Raw genomic sequence first — 20,527 nt, forward strand, 5'->3', positions numbered from 1 at the left:
TTTCTCTTAACATTTCTAGTTTTTTTTCTAAAATCTCCAAATTTCTGTCAAACCCCCCAATTCCTTACAATCCCCAAATCCCTCTAAAACCCCAAAATCCCTTAAAAAAGTCCCAAAATCCCTTAAAAAATCCCCAAAATCCCTTAAAAAAATCCCAAAAATTCCCCCAAATCCCCATTGCAGCTCCTCCTTCAGGCGATCTCCGCGGACACCCCTCCCCAAGCCCCGCCGGGGTCCTCGCGGCGCGCGCGCGCGGGCCGCGCCGGAAGTGACGTCACCCTTCCCCCCCGCCGCCGCCGCCGCCGCCGCCATCGTCGGCCGCTCTCAGCGCTCGGGGTGAGTCGGGCCCGGCCGGGGCCGCATCCGCCGCCATCGGCGCCATCCGCGCTCCTCTCCCGCCGCCGCCGCCTCCCCGCCCCTGGCCCGAGCCCCCCGCGCTCCCCGGGAGCGGCGGCGGCGGCGGGAGCGGCCGCGGGGGGCGGGGGGAGCCGCGGCTGGGGCGGCCGCGGCCGAGCGCGCCAAGATGGCGGCGGGGCTGAGGGGGGAGGGGGGCCCGGGGGGGGGTTTGGGGGTCCCGGGGGGGGTTTGGGGGTCCCGGGGGGGGTTTCGGTGGTCCCGGGGGGGGTTTGGTGGTCCTGGGGGGGGTTTGGGGGTCCCGGGGGGGGTTTTGGTGGTCCTGGGGGGGGTTTGGGGGTCCCGGGGGGGGTTTCGGTGGTCCCGGGGGGGGTTTCGGTGGTCCCGGGGGGGGTTTCGGTGGTCCCAGAGGGGATTTCGGTGGTCCCGGGGGTGATTTTGGTGGTCCCCGGGGTGGTCACTGGTCACAGAAGTCATTTTGGTGGCCTCAGAGGGGATTTTGGTGGCCCCAGAGGGGATTTTGGTGGTCCCGGGGGTGATTTCAGTGGTCCTGAGGGTGGTCACTGGTCACAGAAGTCATTTTGGTGGCCACAGAAGTGATTTCGGTGGTCCCGGGGGTGATTTTGGTGGTCCTGAGGGGATTTTGGTGGTCCTGAGGGTGGGTCACTGGTCCTGGGGTGGTCACTGGCCACAGAGGGAATTTTGGTGGCCCCAGAGGTGATTTCGGTGGTCCTGAGGGTGGGTCACTGGTCCTGGGGTGGTCACTGGCCCCAGAGGGGATTTTGGTGGTCCCGGGGGTGATTTCGGTGGTCCTGAGGGGTGTTGGTGGCCTCGGGGTGGTCACTGGCCACAGAGGGGGTTTGGTGGCCACAGAAGTGATTTCGGTGGCCCTGAGGGGATTTTGGTGGTCCTGAGGGGGTCACTGGCCACAGAGGGGATTTTGGTGGCCACAGAGGTGATTTTGGTGGCCCGGGGGTGATTTCGGTGGCCCTGAGGGTGGTCACTGGTCCTCGGGGTGGTCACTGGCCACTAAAGTCATTTTGGTGGTCCCAGAGGGGATTTTGGTGGCCACAGAGAGGATTTTGGTGGTCCCAGAGATTATTTTATTGGCCCTGAGGGTGGGTCACTGGTCCTGGGGGGGGTCACTGGCCACAGAGGGGATTTTGGTGGTCCTGAGGGTGGTCATTGGTCTTGAGGGGTGGTCAGTGGCCATAGAGGGGGTTTTGGTGGTCCTGAGGGTGGGTCACTGATCCTGGGGGGGGGTCACTGGCCACAGAGGGGATTTTGGTAGCCCCGGGGTGGTCACTGGCGCTCACTAGGCCCCTGCCCCCCTAACTAGCCCCACACCAATCTCAGTAGCCCCACACCAATCTCACCAGCCCCCTGCCCACCTCACTAGCCCCCTGCCCCCCTGCCTAGCCCCACACCCCCCTCATTAGCCCCACACCCCCCTGACTAGCCCCACACCAATCTCACCAGCCCCCTACCCCCCTGACTAGCCCCACACCCACCTCACTAGCCCCACACCCCCCTCACCAGCCCCCTTTCCCCCTCACTAGCCCCACACCAATCTCACTAGCCCTAAAACCGATTTCGGTAGCCCCCTGCCCCCCTCACTAGCCAGGAGCTCTCCCTAGCCCTAAAACTGATCTTGGTAGCCCCCTGCCCCCCTGACTAGCCCCACACCAATCTCACTAGCCCCACACCAATCTCACTAGCCCCACACCAATCCGACTAGCCCCACACCCCCTTCAGTAGCCCCACACCAATTTCACTAGCCCCACACCAATCTCAGTAGCCCCACACCCCCCTCACCAGCCCCACACCAATCCCACTAGCCCCTTGCCCCCCTCACTAGCCCCACACCCACCTCCCTAACCCAGAGGCACTCAGTAGTCCTAAAACAAAGCTCAATAGCCCCACACCCCCCTCAGTAGCCCCCTGCCCCCCTCACTAGCCCCACACCAACCTCACTAGCCCCACACCCACCTCCCTAACCCAGAGGCAATCAGTAGCCCTAAAACCAAACTCAGTAGCCCCACACCCCCCTCAGTAGCCCCACACCCCCCTGACTAGCCCCACACCAATCTCACTAGCCCCCTGCCCCCCTGACTAGCCCCACACCAATCTCACTAGCCCAGGAGCACTCAGTAGCCCTAAAACCGATGTCAGTAGCCCCACACCCCCCTCACTAGCCCCACATCCCCCTCACTAGCCCCCTGCCCCCCTCACTAGCCCCACACCCCCCTCACCACCCCTTCCCCCCTAGGTCCCAGCTGGCGGGGCCGAGGCCATGGCGGAGAACGACGTGGACAACGAGCTCTTGGACTACGAGGACGATGAGGTGGAGGCGGCGGCGGGGCCCGAGGGCGCCGAGGCCGTGGCCAAGAAGGACGTGAAGGGCTCCTACGTGTCCATCCACAGCTCCGGCTTCCGCGACTTCCTCCTCAAACCCGAGCTGCTGCGCGCCATCGTGGACTGCGGCTTCGAGCACCCCTCCGAAGGTGGCCACCCAGAGGGGCGGTGGGGCTGGGGGGTTTGGGGGGGTTTGGGGGGGTTTCAGGGGGCTTCGAGCACCCCTCCGAAGGTGGCCACCCAGAGGGGGTGGGCTAGGGAATTTGGGGGGATTTGGGGCGGTTTGAGCAGGGTTTGGGGGGGTTTGGGATCATCCTGGGGGCATTTGGGATCATTCTGGGGGGGTTTGGGGCAGTTTGAGCAGGGTTTGGGGGGATTTGGGACCATTCTGGGGGGATTTGGGATCATCCTGGGTGGATTTGGGGCGGTTTGAGCAGGGTTTGGGGGGATTTGGGATCATTCTGGGGAGGTTTGGGTGGATTTGGAGCCATTCTGGGGGGATTTGGGATCATTCTGCGGGCATTTGGGGGGATTTGGGATCATTCTGGGGCGACTTGGGGGGCTTCGAGCACCCCTCCGAAGGTGGCCACCCAGGGGTGGTGGGGCTGGGGGGTTTGGGGGGTTTGGGGGGGATTTAGGATCATTCTGGGGGGGTTTGGGATCATTCTGGGGGGATTTGGGGGGATTTGGGACCATTCTGGGGGGGTTTGGGGGCGGTTTGAGGGGGTTTGGGGGGACTTAGAACCATCCTAGGGGGGATTTGGGATCATTCTGGGGGGATTTGGGGGGTTCTAGGGGGGTCTCTGGGGGTCCCTGACCCATTCTGGGGGTCTCTGGGTGTCCCTGACCCGTCCCGGGGGTCTCTGGGGGTCTCTGGGATTTTTGGGGGGGGGTCTCAGGGGGTCCCTGACCCATCCTGGGGGTCTCAGGGGTCTCTGGGGGTCTCAGGGAATTTGGGGAGGGGTCCCTGACCCTGTCCCCCCCCCAGTCCAGCACGAGTGCATCCCCCAGGCCATCCCGGGGGTCTCTGGGGGGGTCTCTGGGAATTTGGGGAGGGGTCCCTGGGGGTCCCTGACCCATCCTAGGGGTCTCTGGGGGTCTCAGGGATTTCTGGGGGGTCTCAGGGATTTCTGGGGGGGGTCTCAGGGGTCTCTGGGGGTTTCAGGGAATTTGGGGAGGGGTCTCTGGGGGTCCCTGACCCATCCTGGGGGTCTCAGGGATTTCTGGGGGGTCTCTGGGGGTCTCAGGGAATTTGGGGAGGGGTCTCTGGGGGTCCCTGACCCTGTTCCCCCCCCAGTCCAGCACGAGTGCATCCCCCAGGCCATCCTGGGGGTCTCTGGGGTCTCTGGGGGTCTCAGGGATTTCTGGGGGGTCTCAGGGATTTCTGGGGGGTCTCTGGGGTCTCTGGGGGGTCTCTGGGGGTCTCAGGGAATTTGGGGAGGGGTCCCTGACCCTGTCCCCCCCCCAGTCCAGCACGAGTGCATCCCCCAGGCCATCCTGGGCATGGACGTGCTGTGCCAGGCCAAGTCTGGCATGGGTAAAACGGCCGTGTTCGTGTTGGCCACGCTGCAGCAGCTGGAGCCCGTCACCGGCCAGGTCAGAGCTGGGGAGGGGTCTCCAGGGGGCTGGAATTTGGGGAGGGGTCTCAGGGAATTTGGGGAGGGGTCTCCAGGGGGGAATCACGGGGGGCCGCGGTTGTGGTGGCCACGGCGCAGCAGCTGCAGCCCCTCAGCGGCTGGATCAGGGGGTCCTGGGGGGCTGGGGAGGGGTCCCAGGGGGCTGGGAATTTGGGGAGGGGTCTCAGGGGTTTTGGGGAGGGGTCTCAGGGAATTTGGGGAGGGGTCTCTGGTGTCTGAGCCCCCATCAAACCCACTGGTGATGTGCCACATGTGGGAGCCCAGGAGGGATTTGGGGGTTTGGGGAGGGGTCTGGGGGTTCAGGGCAGGTCCCAGGGGTCTGGGAATTTGGGGAGGGGTCTCAGGGAATTTGGGGAGGGGTCTCAGGGAATTTGGGGAGGGGTCTCTGGTGTCTGAGCCCCCCTCAAACCTGCTGGTGATGTGCCACATGCAGGAGCCGGGAGGGGCTGGGTGGGGGTTTGGGGGTCTGGGGGTTCAGAGGGGGATCCCAGGGGTCTGTGAATTTGGGGAGGGGTCTCAGGGAATTTGGGGAGGGGTCCCCAGGGGGGAATCACGGGGGGCCGCGGTCGTGGTGGCCACGGCGCAGCAGCTGGAGCCCCTCAGCGGCCGGTTCGGGGGGTCCTGGGGGGCTGGGGAGGGGTCCCAGGGGGCTGAGAATTTGGGGAGGGGTCTCAGGGGTTTTGGGGAGGGGTCTCAGGGAATTTGGGGAGGGGTCTCTGGTGTCTGAGCCCCCCTCAAACCTGCTGGTGATGTGCCACATGCAGGAGCCCGGGAGGGGCTGGGTGGGGGTTTGGGGGTCTGGGGGTTCAGAGGGGGGTCCCAGGGGTCTGTGAATTTGGGGAGGGGTCTCAGGGGTTTTGGGGAGGGGTCTCAGGGAATTTGGGGAGGGGGTCTTACAGCTGACCGCTCCTCAAACCCGCTGGTGATGTGCCACACGCGGGAGCCCAGGAGGGGTTTGGGGGTTTGGGGGTTTGGGGAGGGGTCTGGGGGTTTCAGGGGGGGTCTGTGAATTTGGGGAGGGGTCTCAGGGGGTTTGGGGAGGGGTCTCACGGCTCTGCCCCCCAGGTGTCGGTGCTGGTGATGTGCCACACGCGGGAACTCGCCTTCCAGATCAGCAAAGAGTACGAGCGCTTCTCCAAGTACATGCCCAGCGTCAAGGTGGGGTTTGGGGGGGATTTGGGGGGTCCCGGGGGAATTTGGGGGGTCCTGAGGGGATTTGGGGGGTCCTGAGGGGGTTTGGGGGGGATTTGGGAGGTCCTGAGGGGATTTCAGAGGGGATTTGGGGGGTCTTGAGGGGATTTAGGGGGTGTTTGAGGGGGTCCTGAGGAGATTTGGAGGGGATTTGGGGGGGTCCTGAGGGAATTTAGGGGGTCCTGAGGGGATTTGGAGGGGATTTGGGGGGGAGTTTGGGGGGTCCCAAGGGGGTTTGGGGGTGTCCTGAGGGGATTTTTGGGGTCCTGAGGGGATTTGGGGGGTCCTGAGGGGATTTTTGGGGTCCTGAGGGGATTTGGGGGGGGTTCTGGGGGGTCCTGAGGGGATTTCAGAGGGGATTTGGGGGGTCCTGAGGGGATTTGGGGGGTCCTGAGGGGATTTTTGGGGGGGATTTGGGGGGTCCCAGGGGGGTTTGGGGGGGATTTTGGGGGGTCCTGAGGGGATTTTTGGGGAAGTTTTGGGGTGTCCTGGGGGGATTTTTGGGGTCCTGAGGGGATTTAGGGGGAGTTTGGGGGGTCCTGAGGGGATTTAGGGGGAGTTTGGGGGGTCCTGAGGGGATTTGGGGGGGGTTTTGGGGGGTCCTGAGGGGATTTTTGGGGAAGTTTGGGGGTGTCCTAAGGGGATTTTTGGGGTCCTGAGGAGATTTGGGGGGGGTTTTGGGGGGTCCTGAGGGGATTTGGGGGAAATTTGGGGGGGTCCTGAGGGGATTTGGGGGTTCCTGAGGGGATCTGGGGGGATTTGAGAGGTCTTGAGGGGATTTGGGGGGAGTTTGGGGGGTCCTGAGGGGATTTGGGGGACTGTCCCTCACAGTTTTTTAGGGTATTTTTCACATAAATATTGTTATTTTTGAGGAGTTCTCCCTCACAGATTTTTGTGGGGATTCTCATACAGGCATTGCTATTTTTTGGGGTCACAGATTTTTGGGGTATCCCCCTTTCAGGTGGCGGTGTTTTTCGGGGGGCTGTCCCTCATAGATTTTGGGGGGATTTTTGACACAAATGTCGCTGTTTTTGGGGCTGTCCTTCACAGATTTTTGGGGGGATTCTCATATGGATATTTCTTGGTTTTGCGGTCACAAATTTTGAATTTTGGTGTCCCCCCCTTTTTCAGGTGGCGGTGTTTTTTGGGGGGCTGTCCATCACTGATTTTTGGGGTATCCCTTTTTTTAGGTGGCGGTGTTTTTTGGGGGGCTGTCCCTCACAGATTTTGGGGGATTTTTGGCCCAGATTTTGCTGTTTTTGGTGCTGTCCCTCACAGATTTTTGTGGGGATTCTCGTACAGGTTTTTTGGTTTTTGGGGTCTCAGATTTTTGGGGTGTCCCTTTTCAGGTGGCGGTGTTTTTCGGGGGGCTGTCCCTCACAGATTTTTGGGGTATCCCTTTTCAGGTGGCGGTGTTTTTCGGGGGGCTGTCCCTCACAGATTTTTGGGGTATCCCTTTTCAGGTGGCGGTGTTTTTCGGGGGGCTGTCCATCACTGATTTTGGGGTGTCCCTTTTCAGGTGGCGGTGTTTTTCGGGGGGCTGTCCCTCACAGATTTTTGTGTCCCCCTTTTTCAGGTGGCAGTGTTTTTCGGGGGGCTGTCCCTCACAGATTTTGGTGTCCCCCCTTTCAGGTGGCGGTGTTTTTCGGGGGATTTTTGGCCCAGATTTTGCTGTTTTTGGGGCTATCTCTCACAGATTTTTGTGGGGATTTTCATATGGATATTTCTATTTTTTGGGGTCACAGATTTTCGGGGTATCCCTTTTCAGGTGGCGGTGTTTTTCGGGGGGCTGTCCCTCACAGATTTTTGGGGGGATTTTTGTGTCACAGTTGCTGTTTTTGGGGAGTTGTCTCACAGATTTCAGGGGTGTTTTTGGGGCTGTCCCTCACAGATTTTTGGGGTGTCCCTTTTCAGGTGGCGGTGTTTTTCGGGGGGCTGTCCCTCACAGATTTTTGTGGGGATTCTCATATGGATATTTCTATTTTTTGGGGTCACAAATTTCAAATTTTGGTGTCCCCTTTTTCAGGTGGCGGTGTTTTTCGGGGGGCTGTCCCTCCCAGATTTTTGTGGGGATTCTCATGTGGATATTTCTATTTTTTGGGGTGTCCCCTTTCAGGTGGCGGTGTTTTTCGGGGGGCTGTCCATCACAGATTTTTGTGTCCCCCCTTTTCAGGTGGCGGTGTTTTTCGGGGGGCTGTCCCTCACAGATTTTGGGGGTATTTTTGGCCCAGATTTCGCTGTTTTTGGGGCTGTCCCTCACAGATTTTTGTGGGGATTTTCATATGGATATTTCTATTTTTTGGGGTCACAGATTTTTGGGGTGTCCCTTTTCAGGTGGCGGTGTTTTTCGGGGGGCTGTCCATCACAGATTTTGGGGTGTCCCCTTTCAGGTGGCGGTGTTTTTCGGGGGGCTGTCCATCACTGATTTTGGGGGATTTTTCACACAAATATTGTTATTTTCGGGGGGCTGTCCCTCACTGATTTTTGTGTCCCCCCTTTCAGGTGGCGGTGTTTTTCGGGGGGCTGTCCATCAAGAAGGACGAGGAGGTGCTGAAGAAGAACTGTCCCCACATCGTGGTGGGGACCCCGGGCCGGATCCTGGCGCTGGCGCGCAACAAGAGCCTCAACCTCAAACACATCAAACACTTCATCCTGGACGAGTGCGACAAGATGCTCGAGCAGCTCGGTGGGTCGGGGGTCCCGGGGGTCCCCAGCCCGCCTGGGGGGTCCCTGGGGTCGGGGGGAGTCACTGGGACCCCCGACCCAGCTCTGCTTTGGGCTCAGAATCGGCGTTTTGGGGTCTTTGTGGGGATCCCGAGATCCCCAGTTCAGTGTTTTGGGGTCTTTGTGGGGATTCTGAGAGCTCAATTCAGATTTTGGGGTCCCAGTTCAGCTGCTTGGGGTCTCAGTTCAGCTTTTTGGGGTCCCAGTTCAGCTTTTTGGGGTCCCAGTTCAGCTTTTTGGGGTCTTTGTGGAGATTCTGAGAGCTCAGTTCAGGTTTTGGGGTCCCAGTTCAGCTTTTTGGGGTCCCAGTTCAGGTTTTTGGGGTCCCAGTTCAGGTTTTGGGGTTCCAGTTCAGCTTTTTGGGGTCCCAGTTCAGGTTTTTGGGGTCCCAGTTCAGCTTTTGGGGTCTTTGTGGAGATTCTGAGAGCTCAATTCAGATTTTGGGGTCCCAGTTCAGCTTTTTGGGGTCCCAGTTCAGCTTTTTGGGGTCCCAGTTCAGCTTTTTGGGGTCCCAGTTCAGGTTTTGGGGTCTCAGTTCAGCTTTTTGGGGTCCCAGTTCAGGTTTTGGGGTCTCACTTCAGCTTTTTGGGGTCCCAGTTCAGCTGTTTGGGGTCCCAGTTCAGCTTTTTGGGGTTCCAGTTCAGGTTTTGGGGTCCCAGTTCAGCGTTTTGGGGTCTTTGTGAAGATTCTGAGAGCTCGGTTCAGATTTTGGGGTCCCAGTTCAGCCCTTTGGGGTCCCAGTTCAGCTTTTTGGGGTCCCAGTCCCCGTTTTCCCCCCATTTTTCCCTCTCTAACCATAATTCCCCTCTTTTTCTCCATTTCTCCCCTTTTTCCCCTTTTTCTCCCCGTTTTTCCCCATTCCCCCCCTTTTTTCCCCATTTCTCCCCCATTTTCCCCCCACTTATCCCCCATTTCTCCCCTTTTTCCCCATTTCTCCCCATTTTCCCCCCATCTCTCCCCTTTTCACCCGCTTTTTCCCTTTTCCCCCCTTTTTTCCCCATTTCTCACCCATTTCTCTCCCATTTCTCCCCTTTTTCTCCCCATTTTCCCCCCATTTCTCCCCTTTTCACCCCCATTTTCCCCCATTTCCCCCCTTTTCCCCCATTTCTCCCCATTTTCCCTCAATTTTTACCCATTTCTCCCCATTTTCCCCCCATTTCTCCCCTCTTTCCCCCATTTTCCCCCATTTCCCCCTTTTTTTCCCAATTTTCCCCCCTTTTTCCCCATTTTCTCCCTTTCCCCCTTTTTCCCCCTCTTTCCCCCCCACTTCTCCCCCATTTCTCCCCCATTTCCCCCCACTTCTCCCCCATTTCTCCCCTTTTCCCCCCATTATCCCCCCTTTTTCCCCATTTCCCCCTTTTTCCCCCCTTTTCCCCCCATTTCTCCCCTTTTCCCCCCTTTCCCCCCTTTTTCCCCCCCATTTTTCCCATTTCCCCCTTTTCCCCCCAGACATGCGCCGGGACGTCCAGGAGATTTTCCGCATGACCCCTCACGAAAAGCAGGTCATGATGTTCAGCGCCACCCTCAGCAAGGAAATCCGCCCCGTCTGCCGCAAATTCATGCAAGACGTAATTAACCTCCCCCTAATTAGCCCCTCCCCACCTCACCCCTCCCCCGCCCCCCCTCCCCCCTCTGCGGAAGATTTCTCGCGCCCCTCCCCCCCCCCCCATCCTCCTCCTCCTCCTCCTCCTGCGACGAAGACCCCCCCAAGCAGTGGCGGCCCCCCCAGTTCCGTGTGTGGGGAGGGGGGTCCGGGACCCCTTTCCCGGGACCCCCCGCGCCCCCCCCGGCCCGGACACGGCGTTGAGGACACGGCGGGACCCCCCCCTTCGGCCTTCGGCCTCGGCGCGACCCCCGGAGCCGCTTCGGCCTCGCCGCCAGCCCCGGACCCCCGACCCCGGACCCCCGGCCCCGCGCCGGCCCCGCAGCAGGACTCGGGTGGGGGGCGGCGGGAGGGGACGGGCAGGAGCCCCCCGATGGTGGGGGAGGGTGGGGGGGGGCTTGAGGCTCTTCTGGGGGTCTCAGGGTCAGTTTGGGGGGTCTCAGGGTCAGTTTTGGGGTCCTCGAGGCTCTTTTGGGGGTCTCAGGGTCAGTTTTGGGGGTCCTTGAGGCTCATTTTGGAGTCTCTGAGTCAGTTTTGGGGTTCTTGAGGCTCTTTTGAGGGTCTCAGGCTCAGTTTGGGGGTCCTTGAAGCTCTTTTGGGGGTCTCAGGGTCAGTTTTGGGGTCTTTGAGGCTCTTTTGGGGGTCTCAGGGTCAGTTCTGGGGTCCTTAAGGCTCTTTTTGGGGTCTCTGAGTCAGTTTTGGGGGTCTCAGAGCCACTTTTGGGGGTCTCAGGGTCAGTTTGGGGGTCCTCGAGGCTCATTTTGGGGTCTCAGAGTCAGTTTGGGGAACCTCAAGGCTCTTTTGGGGGTCTCAGAGCCACTTTTGGGGGTCTCAGGGTCAGTTTTGGGAGTCCTTGAGGCTCTTTTTGGAGTCACTGAGTCAGTTCTGGGATCCTTGAGGCTCTTTTGGGGGTCTCTGAGCCACTTTTGGGGGTCTCAGGGTCAGTTCTGGGATCCTTGAGGCTCTTTTGGGGGTCTCAGAGCCACTTTTGGGGGTCTCAGGGTCAGTTTTGGGGGTCTCAGTGTCAGTTTTGGGGGTCCTTGAGGCTCTTTTGGGGGTCCCAGGGTCAGTTCTGGGGTCCTTGAGGCTCTTTTGGGGGTCTCAGGGTCAGTTTTGGGGTTCTTGAGGCTCTTTTGGGGGTCTCAGCCACTTTTGGGGGTCTCAGGGTCAGTTTGGGGGTCCTCGAGGCTCATTTTGGGGTCTCAGAGCCGCTTTGGGGGTGTCCTTGAGGCTCTTTTAGGGGTCTCTGAGGCTCTTTTGGGGGTCTCAGGGTCAGTTCTGGGGTCCTTGAGGCTCTTTTGGGGGTCTCAGACCCAGTTCTGGGGTCCTTGAGGCTCTTTTGGGGGTCTCAGACCCAGTTCTGGGGTCCTTGAGGCTCTTTTGGGGGTCTCAGACCCAGTTCTGGGGTCCTTGAGGCTCTTTTTGAGGGTCCCACGGTCAGTTTTGGGGTTTTTGAGGCTCTTTTGGGGGTCCTTGAGGCTCTTTTCAGGGTCTCTGAGTCAGTTTTGGGGGTCCTCGAGGCTCATTTTGGAGTCTCTGAGTCAGTTTTGGGGGTCTTGAGGCTCTTTTGGGGGTCTCAGGGTCAGTTCTGGGGTCCTTGAGGCTCTTTTAGGGGTCTCTGAGTCAGTTTTGGGGTCCTCAAAGCTCTTTTTGGGGGTCTCAGGGTCAGTTTTGGGGTTCTTGAGGCTCTTTTGGGGGTCTCAGGGTCAGTTTTGGGGTTCTTGAGGCTCTTTTGGGGGTCTCAGGGTCAGTTCTGGGGTTCTTGAGGCTCTTTTGGGGGTCTCAGAGCCACTTTTGGGGGTCTCAGAGCCACTTTTGGGGGTCCCAGAGCCACTTTTGGGGGTCTCAGGGTCAGCTTTGGGGTCCTTGGGGCTCTTTTGGGGATCCTTGAGGCTCTTTTAGAGGTACCCATGCAGGATTTTGGGGTACCCAGTCAGAATTTTAGTGTATCCAGTCAGAATTTTGGGGTACCCAGTCAGAATTTTGTGTACCCAGTCAGGAATTTGGGGTGCCTGGTCAGAATTTTGGGGTGCCTGGTCAGAATTTTGGGGTACCCAGTCAGAATTTTGGGGTACCCAGGCATGATTTTGGGTACCCATGGATAATTTTGGGTACCCAGTCAGAGTTGTAGTGTACCCAGTCAGGAATTTCGGGTATCCAGGCAGAATTTTGGGGTACCCAGTCAGAATTTTGGGGTGCCCAGTCAGAATTTCGGGTACCCAGGCAGGAATTTGGGGTACCGAGTCAGAATTTTGGGGTACCCAGTCAGGAATTTTGTGTACCCAGGCAGGAATTTGGTGTACCCAGGCAGAATTTTGGGTACCCAGTCAGGAATTTTGGGGTACCCAGTCAGAATTTCGGGTACCCAGTCAGAATTTGGGGTGCCCAGGTGGGCTCAGGGGGTTTGGGGGCACCCCGTGAGGATTTGGGGGTGCCGGGGGGGGTTTGGGGGTGCCCAGGCGGGGGCTCAGCGCCTTCATCCCTCAGCCCATGGAGATCTTCGTGGACGACGAGACGAAGCTGACGCTGCACGGGCTGCAGCAGTACTACGTCAAACTGAAGGACAACGAGAAGAACAGGAAACTCTTCGACCTCCTTGACGTGCTGGAGTTCAACCAGGTGAGGGGGGCAGCACCCCCAAATCTGCCTCGAAATCACCCCGAAATCTGCCTCGAAATCATCCTGAAATCCCCCCAAAATCCTGCCCCAAATGCCCTCTGAAATCACCTCAAAATCATCCAGAAATCCCCTCGAAATCTGCCTCGAAATCACCCCAAAATCTGCCTCGAAATCCCCACAAAATCTCCCTGAAATCTGCCTCGAAATCACCCCGAAATCCACCCCAAAATCCTGCCCCAAATGCCCTCTGAAATCACCTCAAAATCATCCAGAAATCCCCCCCGAAATCTGCCTCGAAATCACCCTGAAATCTGCCTCGAAATCACCCTGAAATCTGCCTCGAAATCACCCCAAAATCACCCTGAAATCCCCCCGAAATCCCTCTGAAATCACCTCAAAATCATCCAGAAATCCCCACAAAATCTCCCTGAAATCTGCCTCGAAATCACCCCGAAATCCTGCCTCGAAATCACCCCGAAATCCACCCCAAAATCCTGCCCCAAAATCACCCTGAAATCCCCCCAAAATCCCTCTGAAATGACCTCAAAATCATCCAGAAATCCCCCCCGAAATCACCCCGAAATCTGCCTCGAAATCCTGCCCCGAAATCTGCCTCGAAATCACCCCGAAATCCCTCTGAAATCACCCTGAAATCTGCCCCAAAATCACCCAGAAATCCTGCCTGAAATCCCCCTTAAATCTGCCTCGAAATCACCCAGAAATCCACCCCGAAATCACCCAGAAATCCCCCCGAAATCTCCCTCGAAATCCCCACAAAATCTCCCCGAAATCTGCCTCGAAGTCTGCCCCGAAATCACCCCAAAATCTGCCTCGAAATCACCCCGAAATCCTGCCCTGAAATCACCCCAAAATCTGCCCTGAAATCCCCCCAAAATCCCTCTGAAATCACCTCAAAATCACCCAGAAATCCCCCCCGAAATCTGCCTCGAAATCACCCCAAAATCTGCCTCGAAATCCCCACAAAATCTCCCCGAAATCTGCCTCGAAATCACCCCAAAATCTGCCTCGAAATCATCCTGAAATCCACCCCAAAATCCTGCCCCAAAATCACCCTGAAATCCCCCCAAAATCCCTCTGAAATCACCTCAAAATCATCCAGAAATCCCCCCCGAAATCACCCCGAAATCTGCCTCAAAATCACCCCAAAATCTGCCTCTAAATCCCCACAAAATCTCCCCGAAATCTGCCTCGAAATCACCCCGAAATCCTGCCCCGAAATCGTCTCGAAATCACCCAGAAATCCCCCTTAAATCCACCCCAAAATCTCAAAAAAAAACACCCCAAAATCCCTGGAAATCCACCCCAAAATCCGCCCCAAAAATCCCCCTGAAATGCCCCTGGGGGGATTTTGGGGTGAGATTTTGGGGGTGGTCCCAGTCCCGGGGGGGTTTTGGGGTGCCCAGGTGGGGTTTTGGGGTGGGATTTTGGGGGAGTTTTGGGGTTCCCAGGTGGGGTTTTGGGGTGGGATTTTGGGGGAGTTTTGGGGTTCCCAGGTGGGATTTTGGGGTGGGATTTTGGGGGAGTTTTGGGGTTCCCAGGTGGGATTTTGGGGTGGGATTTTGGGGGAGTTTTGGGGTGCCCTGGATGGGATTTTGGGGTGGGATTTTGGGGGAGTTTTGGGGTGCCCTGGATGGGTTTTGGGGTGGGATTTTGGGGGAGTTTTGGGGTGCCCTGGTGGGGTTTTGGGGTGGGATTTTGGGGGTGATGCCCATCCTGGGGGGGATTTTGGGGTGCCTAGCGGATTTTGGGATACCCGGGGGGGGATTTTGGGCACCCAGGGGTTTTTGGGGTGCTCTGACCCCCCGTTTTTGGGGTCCCCCAGGTGGTGATCTTCGTCAAGTCGGTGCAGCGCTGCATCGCTCTGGCGCAGCTGCTGGTGGAGCAGAACTTCCCGGCCATCGCCATCCACCGGGGCATGCCGCAGGAGGAGAGGTGGGACCCCAAAACAGCCCCAAAACACCCCAAAATAACCCCAAAAACTGCCCCAAAATAACCTCAAAACCAGCCCAAAACCAGCCCCAAAAACAGCCCCAAAACCACCCAAAACCAGCCCCAAAATAACCCCAAACATCCCCCCGGCCATCGCCATCCACCGGGGCATGCCGCAGGAGGAGAGGTGAGACCCCAAAACACCCCCAAAACACCCCAAAATAACCCCAAAAACTGCCCCAAAATAACCCCAAAAACTGCCCCAGAATAACCCAAAAAACAGCCCTAAAATAACCCCAAAAACTGCCCCAGAATAACCCCAAACATCCCCCCGGCCATCGCCATCCACCGGGGCATGCCGCAGGAGGAGAGGTGGGACCCCAAAACAGCCCCAAAACACCCCAAAATAACCCCCAAAACTGCCCCAAAATAACCCCAAAAACTGCCCCAAAAACTGCCCCAAAATAACCCCAAACATCCCCCCGGCCATCGCCATCCACCGGGGCATGCCGCAGGAGGAGAGGTGGGACCCCAAAATAACCCCAAAACACCCCAAAATAGCTCCAAAACCAGCCCCAAAATAACCCAAAAACTGCCCCAGAATAACCAAAAAAACAGCCCCAAAATAACCCCAAAACCACCCAAAACCAGCCCCAAAATAACCCAAAAACCAGCCCCAAAATAACCCAAAAACCAGCCCCAAAATAACCCCAAAACCAGCCCCAGAATAACCCCAAAAACTGCCCCGAAATAACCCCAAAACCACCCCAGAATAACCCCAAAAACACCCCAAAATAACCCCAAAAAATGTCCCAAAATAACCCAAAAACCAGCCCCAAAATAACCCCAAAAACAGCCCCATAATAACCAAAAAAAACAGCCCTAAAATAACCCCAAAACCAGTCCCAGAATAACCCCAAAAACCGCCCCAAAATAACCCCAAAAACTACCCCAAAATCTCCCCTGAAACAACCCCAAACCCCCCCTGAGCCCCCCAAAAGCTCGCCCTGAGCCCCCCAAACACCCCCTGAGCCCCCCAAAACCACCCTCTAACCACCCCCTGAGCACCCCAAACACCCCCCAAGCCCCCCAAACCCCCCTGAGCCCCCCAAAAACACCCCCCAAACACCCCCTGAGCTCTCCCTGACCCCCTAAGCCCCCCCAAAACCTGCCCTGAGCCCCCCAAAAACACCCCCCTGAGCCCTTCAAACACCCTTGAGCCCCCCAAACCCCCCTGAGCCCCCCAAAAACCCCATGAACACCCCAAAACCACCCTCTAACCACCCCCTGAGCCCCCCAAAAACACCCCCCAAACAGCCCCTGAGCCCCCCAACACCGCCTGAGCCCCCCAAACCCCCCCTGAGCCCCCCAAAAACACCCCCCAAACACTCCCTTAGCCCCCCAAACCCCCCTGAGCCCCCCAAAAACCCCCCCAAACACTCCCTGAGCTCTCCCTGACCCCCTGAGCCCCCCAAAAACACCCCCCAAACACCCCCTGAGCCCCCCCAAACCCCCCTGAGCCCCCCAAAAACCCCATGAACACCCCAAAACCACCCCCCAAACACCCCCTGAGCCCCCCAAACACCCCCTGAGCCCCCCAAAAACACCCCCCAAACACTCCCTGAGCTCTCCCTGACCCCCTGAGCCCCCCAAAAGCCTCCTGAACCCCCCAAAACCCCCCCTGAGCCCCCAAAAACACCCCTGAGCCCCCCAAAAACCCCATGGACACCCCAAAACCACCCCCTTAACACCCCCTGAGCCCCCCCAAACCCCCCCCAAGCCCCCCAAACCCCCTCTAAGCCCCCCAAAACCACCCCCTAAACACTCCCTGAGCTCTCCCTGACCCCCTGAGCCCCCCCAAACCCCCCCTGAGCCCCCCAAAACCCCATGAACACCCCAAAACCACCCCCCAAACACCCCCTGAGCCCCCCAAAAACACCCCCCAAATACCCCCTGAGCCCCCCCAAACCCCCATGAGCCCCCCAAAACCACCCTCTAACCACCCCCTTAGCCCCCCAAAAGCCCTCCGAGTTCCCCAAAAGCCCCCTGAACCCCTCAAACACCCCCAAACACCCCCTGAGCCCCCCAAAAACTCCCCAAACACTCCCTGAGCTCTACCTGACCCCCTGAGCCACCCAAAAGCTCTCCCTGAGCCCCCTAAACACCCCAAAACCACCCCCCCAAACCCCCCCTAGGCCCCCAAAACTACCCCCCAAACACTCCCTGAGCTCTCCCTGACCCTCTAAGCCCCCCCAAACCCCCCTGAGCCCCCCAAAAACCCCCCTGAGCCCCCCAAAAACCCCCTGACCCCCCTTTTCCCCCCAGGCTGTCTCGCTACCAGCAGTTCAAGGACTTCCAGCGCCGCATCCTCGTGGCCACAAACCTGTTCGGGCGCGGGATGGACATCGAGAGGGTCAACATCGCCTTCAACTACGACATGCCCGAGGACTCGGACACCTACCTGCACCGGGTGGGGGTCTGGGGGTCCTGGGGGGCGCTTTGGGGGTCCTAGATGGGGTTTTGGGGGTCCTGGATGGGGTTTTGGGGATCCTGGAAGGCGTTTTGGGGGGCTTTGGGGGGTCCTTGGGGGTCAAAATTGCCTTCAACTGTGACATTCCTGAGGATTCGGACACCCGCCTGCACCGGGTGGGGGTCCCGGGGGTCCTGGGGGGCGCTTTGGGGGTCCTGGGGGGCGTTTTGGGGGGTTTTGGGGGTCCTGGCAGGGATTTTGGGGGGTCCTTGGGGGTCAAAATCGCCTTCAACTATGACATTCCTGAGGACTTGGACACCTGCCTGCACCGGGTGGGGGTCCTGGGGGTCCTGGGGGGCGGTTTGGGGGTCCTGGGGGTCGTTTTGGGGGTCCTGGGGGCATTTTGGGGGGGTTCTAGGTGGTTTTGGGGGGTTTTTGGGGGTCAAAATCGCCTTTAACTGTGACATGCCCGAGGACTCGGACACCTGCCTGCACCGGGTGGGGGTCTGGGGGGCCTGGGGGGCGCTTTGGGGGTCCTGGGGGATGCTTTGGGGGTCCTAGATGGGGTTTTGGGGGTCCTAGCGGGGGTTTTGGGGGTCCTGGATGGGGTTTTGGGGGTCCTGGATGGGGTTTTGGGGGTCCTGGATGGGGTTTGGGGGTCCTTGGGGTCATTTTGGGGGTCCTGGGGGCGTTTTGGGGGGGTTCTAGGTGGTTTTGGGGGTTTTTGGGGGTCACTATTGCCTTTAACTGTGACATTCCCGAGGACTCGGACACCTGCCTGCACCGGGTTGGGGTCTGGGGGTCCTGGGGGGCGCTTTGGGGGTCCTTGGGGTCATTTTGGGGGTCCTGGGGGCGTTTTGGGGGGGTTCTAGGTGGTTTTGGGGGGTTCTTGGGGGTCACTATCGCCTTCAACTACGACATGCCCGAGGACTTGGACACCTACCTGCACCGGGTGGGGGTCTGGGGGGTCCTGGGGGGCGGTTTGGGGGTCCTGGGGGGCGTTTTGGGGGTCCTGGATGGGGTTTTGGGGGTCCTGGCGGGGATTTTGGGGGGGTTCTAGGTGGTTCTGGGGGGTTTTGGGGGGTCCTTGGGGGTCACTATCGCCTTCAACTACGACATGCCTGAGGACTCGGACACCTACCTGCACCGGGTGGGGGTCTGGGGGTCCTTTTGGGGGTCCTGGATGGGGTTTTGGGGGTCCTGGGGGCGTTTTGGGGGGTTCTAGGGGATTTTGGAGGGTCCTTGGGGGTCACTATCGCCTTCAACTATGACATTCCTGAGGACTCGGACACCTACCTGCACCGGGTGGGGGTCCTGGGGGTCGTTTTGGGGGTCCTGGATGGGGTTTTGGGGGTCCTGGGGGTCGTTTTGGGGGTCCTGGATGGGGTTTTGGGGGGGTTTTGGGGGGTCCTTGGGGGTCAAAATCGCCTTCAACTCTGACATTCCCGAGGACTTGGACACCTACCTGCACTGGGTGGGGGTCCCAGGGGGTATTGGGGGTCCTGGATGGGGTTTTGGGGGTCCTGGCAGGGGTTTTGGGGGGGTTCTAGGGTGTTTTGGGGAGTTCTGGGGGGATTTTGGGGTCTTGGGGCAGGTCCCAAAGGAGGTTTTTGGTGCTCCCAGGCTGTTTTTGGGATCCCAGGGCAGATCCCACTGGAGGTTTTTGGGGTCCCAGGCACTTTTGGGGGTCCCAGTGGAAATTTTTGGGGCTCCCAGGGTTTTTGGGCTCCCGGGGCAGATCCCAATGGAGGTTTTTGGGGTCCCGGGCAGTTTTTGGGGATCCCAATGGAGGTTTTTGGGGTCCCGGGGTGGGTCCCAGTGGAGGTTTTTGGGGTCCTGGGGCAGATCCCACTGGAGGTTTTTGGGGTCCCGGGGCAGATCCCAGTGGAGGTTTTTGGGGCTCCCAGGCAGTTTTTGGGGGTCCCAGTGGAGGTTTTTGGGGGTCCCAGTGGAGGTTTTTGGTGCTCCCAGGATTTTTGGGGTCCCGGGGCAGATCCCACTGGAGGTTTTTGGCTCTCCCAGGCACTTTTTGGTGCTCCCGGGCTATTTTTGGGATCCCAGGGCAGGTCCCAATGGAGGTTTTTGGGGTCCCAGGGTTTTTTGGGGTCCCGGGGCAGATCCCACTGGAGGTTTTTGGGGTCCCGGGGGGTCCCGCCCCGCTGAGCCCTCGCTGCCCCCCAGGTCGCCCGCGCCGGCCGCTTTGGCACCAAGGGCTTGGCCATCACCTTCGTGTCGGACGAGAACGACGCCAAAATCCTCAACGACGTCCAGGATCGCTTCGAGGTGAACATCAGCGAGCTGCCCGACGAGATCGACATCTCCTCCTACAGTGAGACCCCAATTCGGGGGATTTGGGGTTTTTTGGGGGGTCCTGAGGGGGATTTGGGTTTTTTTGGGGAGTCCTGAGTGTGTTTTGGGGGTGTCCTGGGAGATTTTATGGGATTTTGGGGTGTTTTGGGGTGAACATCAGCGAGCTGCCCGACGAGATCGACATCTCCTCCTACAGTGAGACCCAAATTCGGGGGATTTGGGGGTTTTTTGGGGGGTCCTGAGGGGGATTTGGGGGGTCCTGAGGGGTTTTTGGGAGTCCTGAGGGGTTTTTGGGGGTTTTTGAGGGGAGTTTATGGGATTTTGGGGGGTTTTGGGGTAAAAATCAGTGACCTACTCAATGGGATCGACATCTCCTCCTACAGTGAGACCCAAATTTTGGGGGATTTTGGGGTTTTTTGGGGGGTCCTGAGGGGTTTTTGGGGATCCTGGGAAGATTTTGGGGCTCCTGGGGGGTTTTGGTATGTCCTGGATGGATTTCGGGGGATCCTGGGTGGTTTTTGGGGGTTTTTTTGGGGGTCCTGAGGGGGATTTGGTGTTTTTTGGTGTTTTTTGGGGCTTTTGGGGGTCCTGAGGGGTATTTGGGGTTTTTGGGGGGGTCCTGAGTGGGATTTGGGATTGTCCTGGGAGGATTTTGGGGTCCAGGGTTGCAGTTTTTGGGGTTGAACTGCCCCCACAAGACGGACATCTCCAATTTGGGGAAGATTTGGGGTTTTTTGGGGGGTGGTCCTGACCCCCCTCCCCTTTTTTCTCTTCTCTCCCTGCAGTCGAACAGACCCGATAAGGACCCCCCAAGCCCCGCCGCCGCCGGAACCCCCCGGGACCACCCCCAAAACCCCCAAAATTCACCCCAAAACCCGGCCCGGCCGCGGGGGGGTTGGGCCAGCCCCCCCCCTCCCCCTCCCCCGGGGTTTTGTAGAAAAAAGCCAAAAAAAGACAAAAAAAAAAAGAAAAAAGAGGAAAAAAACCCCCAAAAATCGACGTTTCCCCCGTGTAGCAGCTGGGGGGAGGGGCCTGGGGACCCCCGACCCCCCCCGGGACCCCCCAAAACCCCCCCCCGGCCCCCCCGGCTGTAAAATTTTGGTTTTTTTGGTAATAAAGTTTTGCCAAATCGGCCTCGAGCGTGTGGGGGCGTGGCTTGCGATGCAAATGCCCATAAAAGGCAAAAGGGGCGTGGTTTGCGCGGGAGTGGGCGTGGCTTCGCTGCTGCAACGGGACGTGCGCATAAGCGGCGAAAGGGGCGTGGTTTGCGCGGGAGTGGGCGTGGCCACGATTCCCGCCCTTCGCTGCCGCCGC

General features: G+C 58.9%; 1 protein-coding gene across 1 annotated transcript; it reads left to right on the forward strand.

Annotated features, from left to right (window-relative positions):
• Nucleotides 1-212: 212 nt before the first annotated feature.
• DDX39B (DExD-box helicase 39B) lies at nt 213-20,347 on the forward strand. The gene is made up of 11 exons (XM_072921092.1): nt 213-336; nt 2,624-2,858; nt 4,178-4,305; nt 5,412-5,504; nt 8,040-8,223; nt 9,711-9,829; nt 12,352-12,483; nt 14,327-14,436; nt 16,759-16,903; nt 19,085-19,232; nt 19,999-20,347. The coding sequence occupies exons 2-11, from the start codon at nt 2,648-2,650 to the stop codon at nt 20,013-20,015; spliced, it is 1,287 nt and encodes a 428-aa protein (XP_072777193.1). The 5' UTR covers nt 213-336; nt 2,624-2,647; the 3' UTR covers nt 20,016-20,347.
• Nucleotides 20,348-20,527: the final 180 nt, after the last annotated feature.

This window comes from Taeniopygia guttata, chromosome 35 (assembly GCF_048771995.1).
Source record: "Taeniopygia guttata chromosome 35, bTaeGut7.mat, whole genome shotgun sequence".
NCBI lineage: Eukaryota > Metazoa > Chordata > Aves > Passeriformes > Estrildidae > Taeniopygia > Taeniopygia guttata.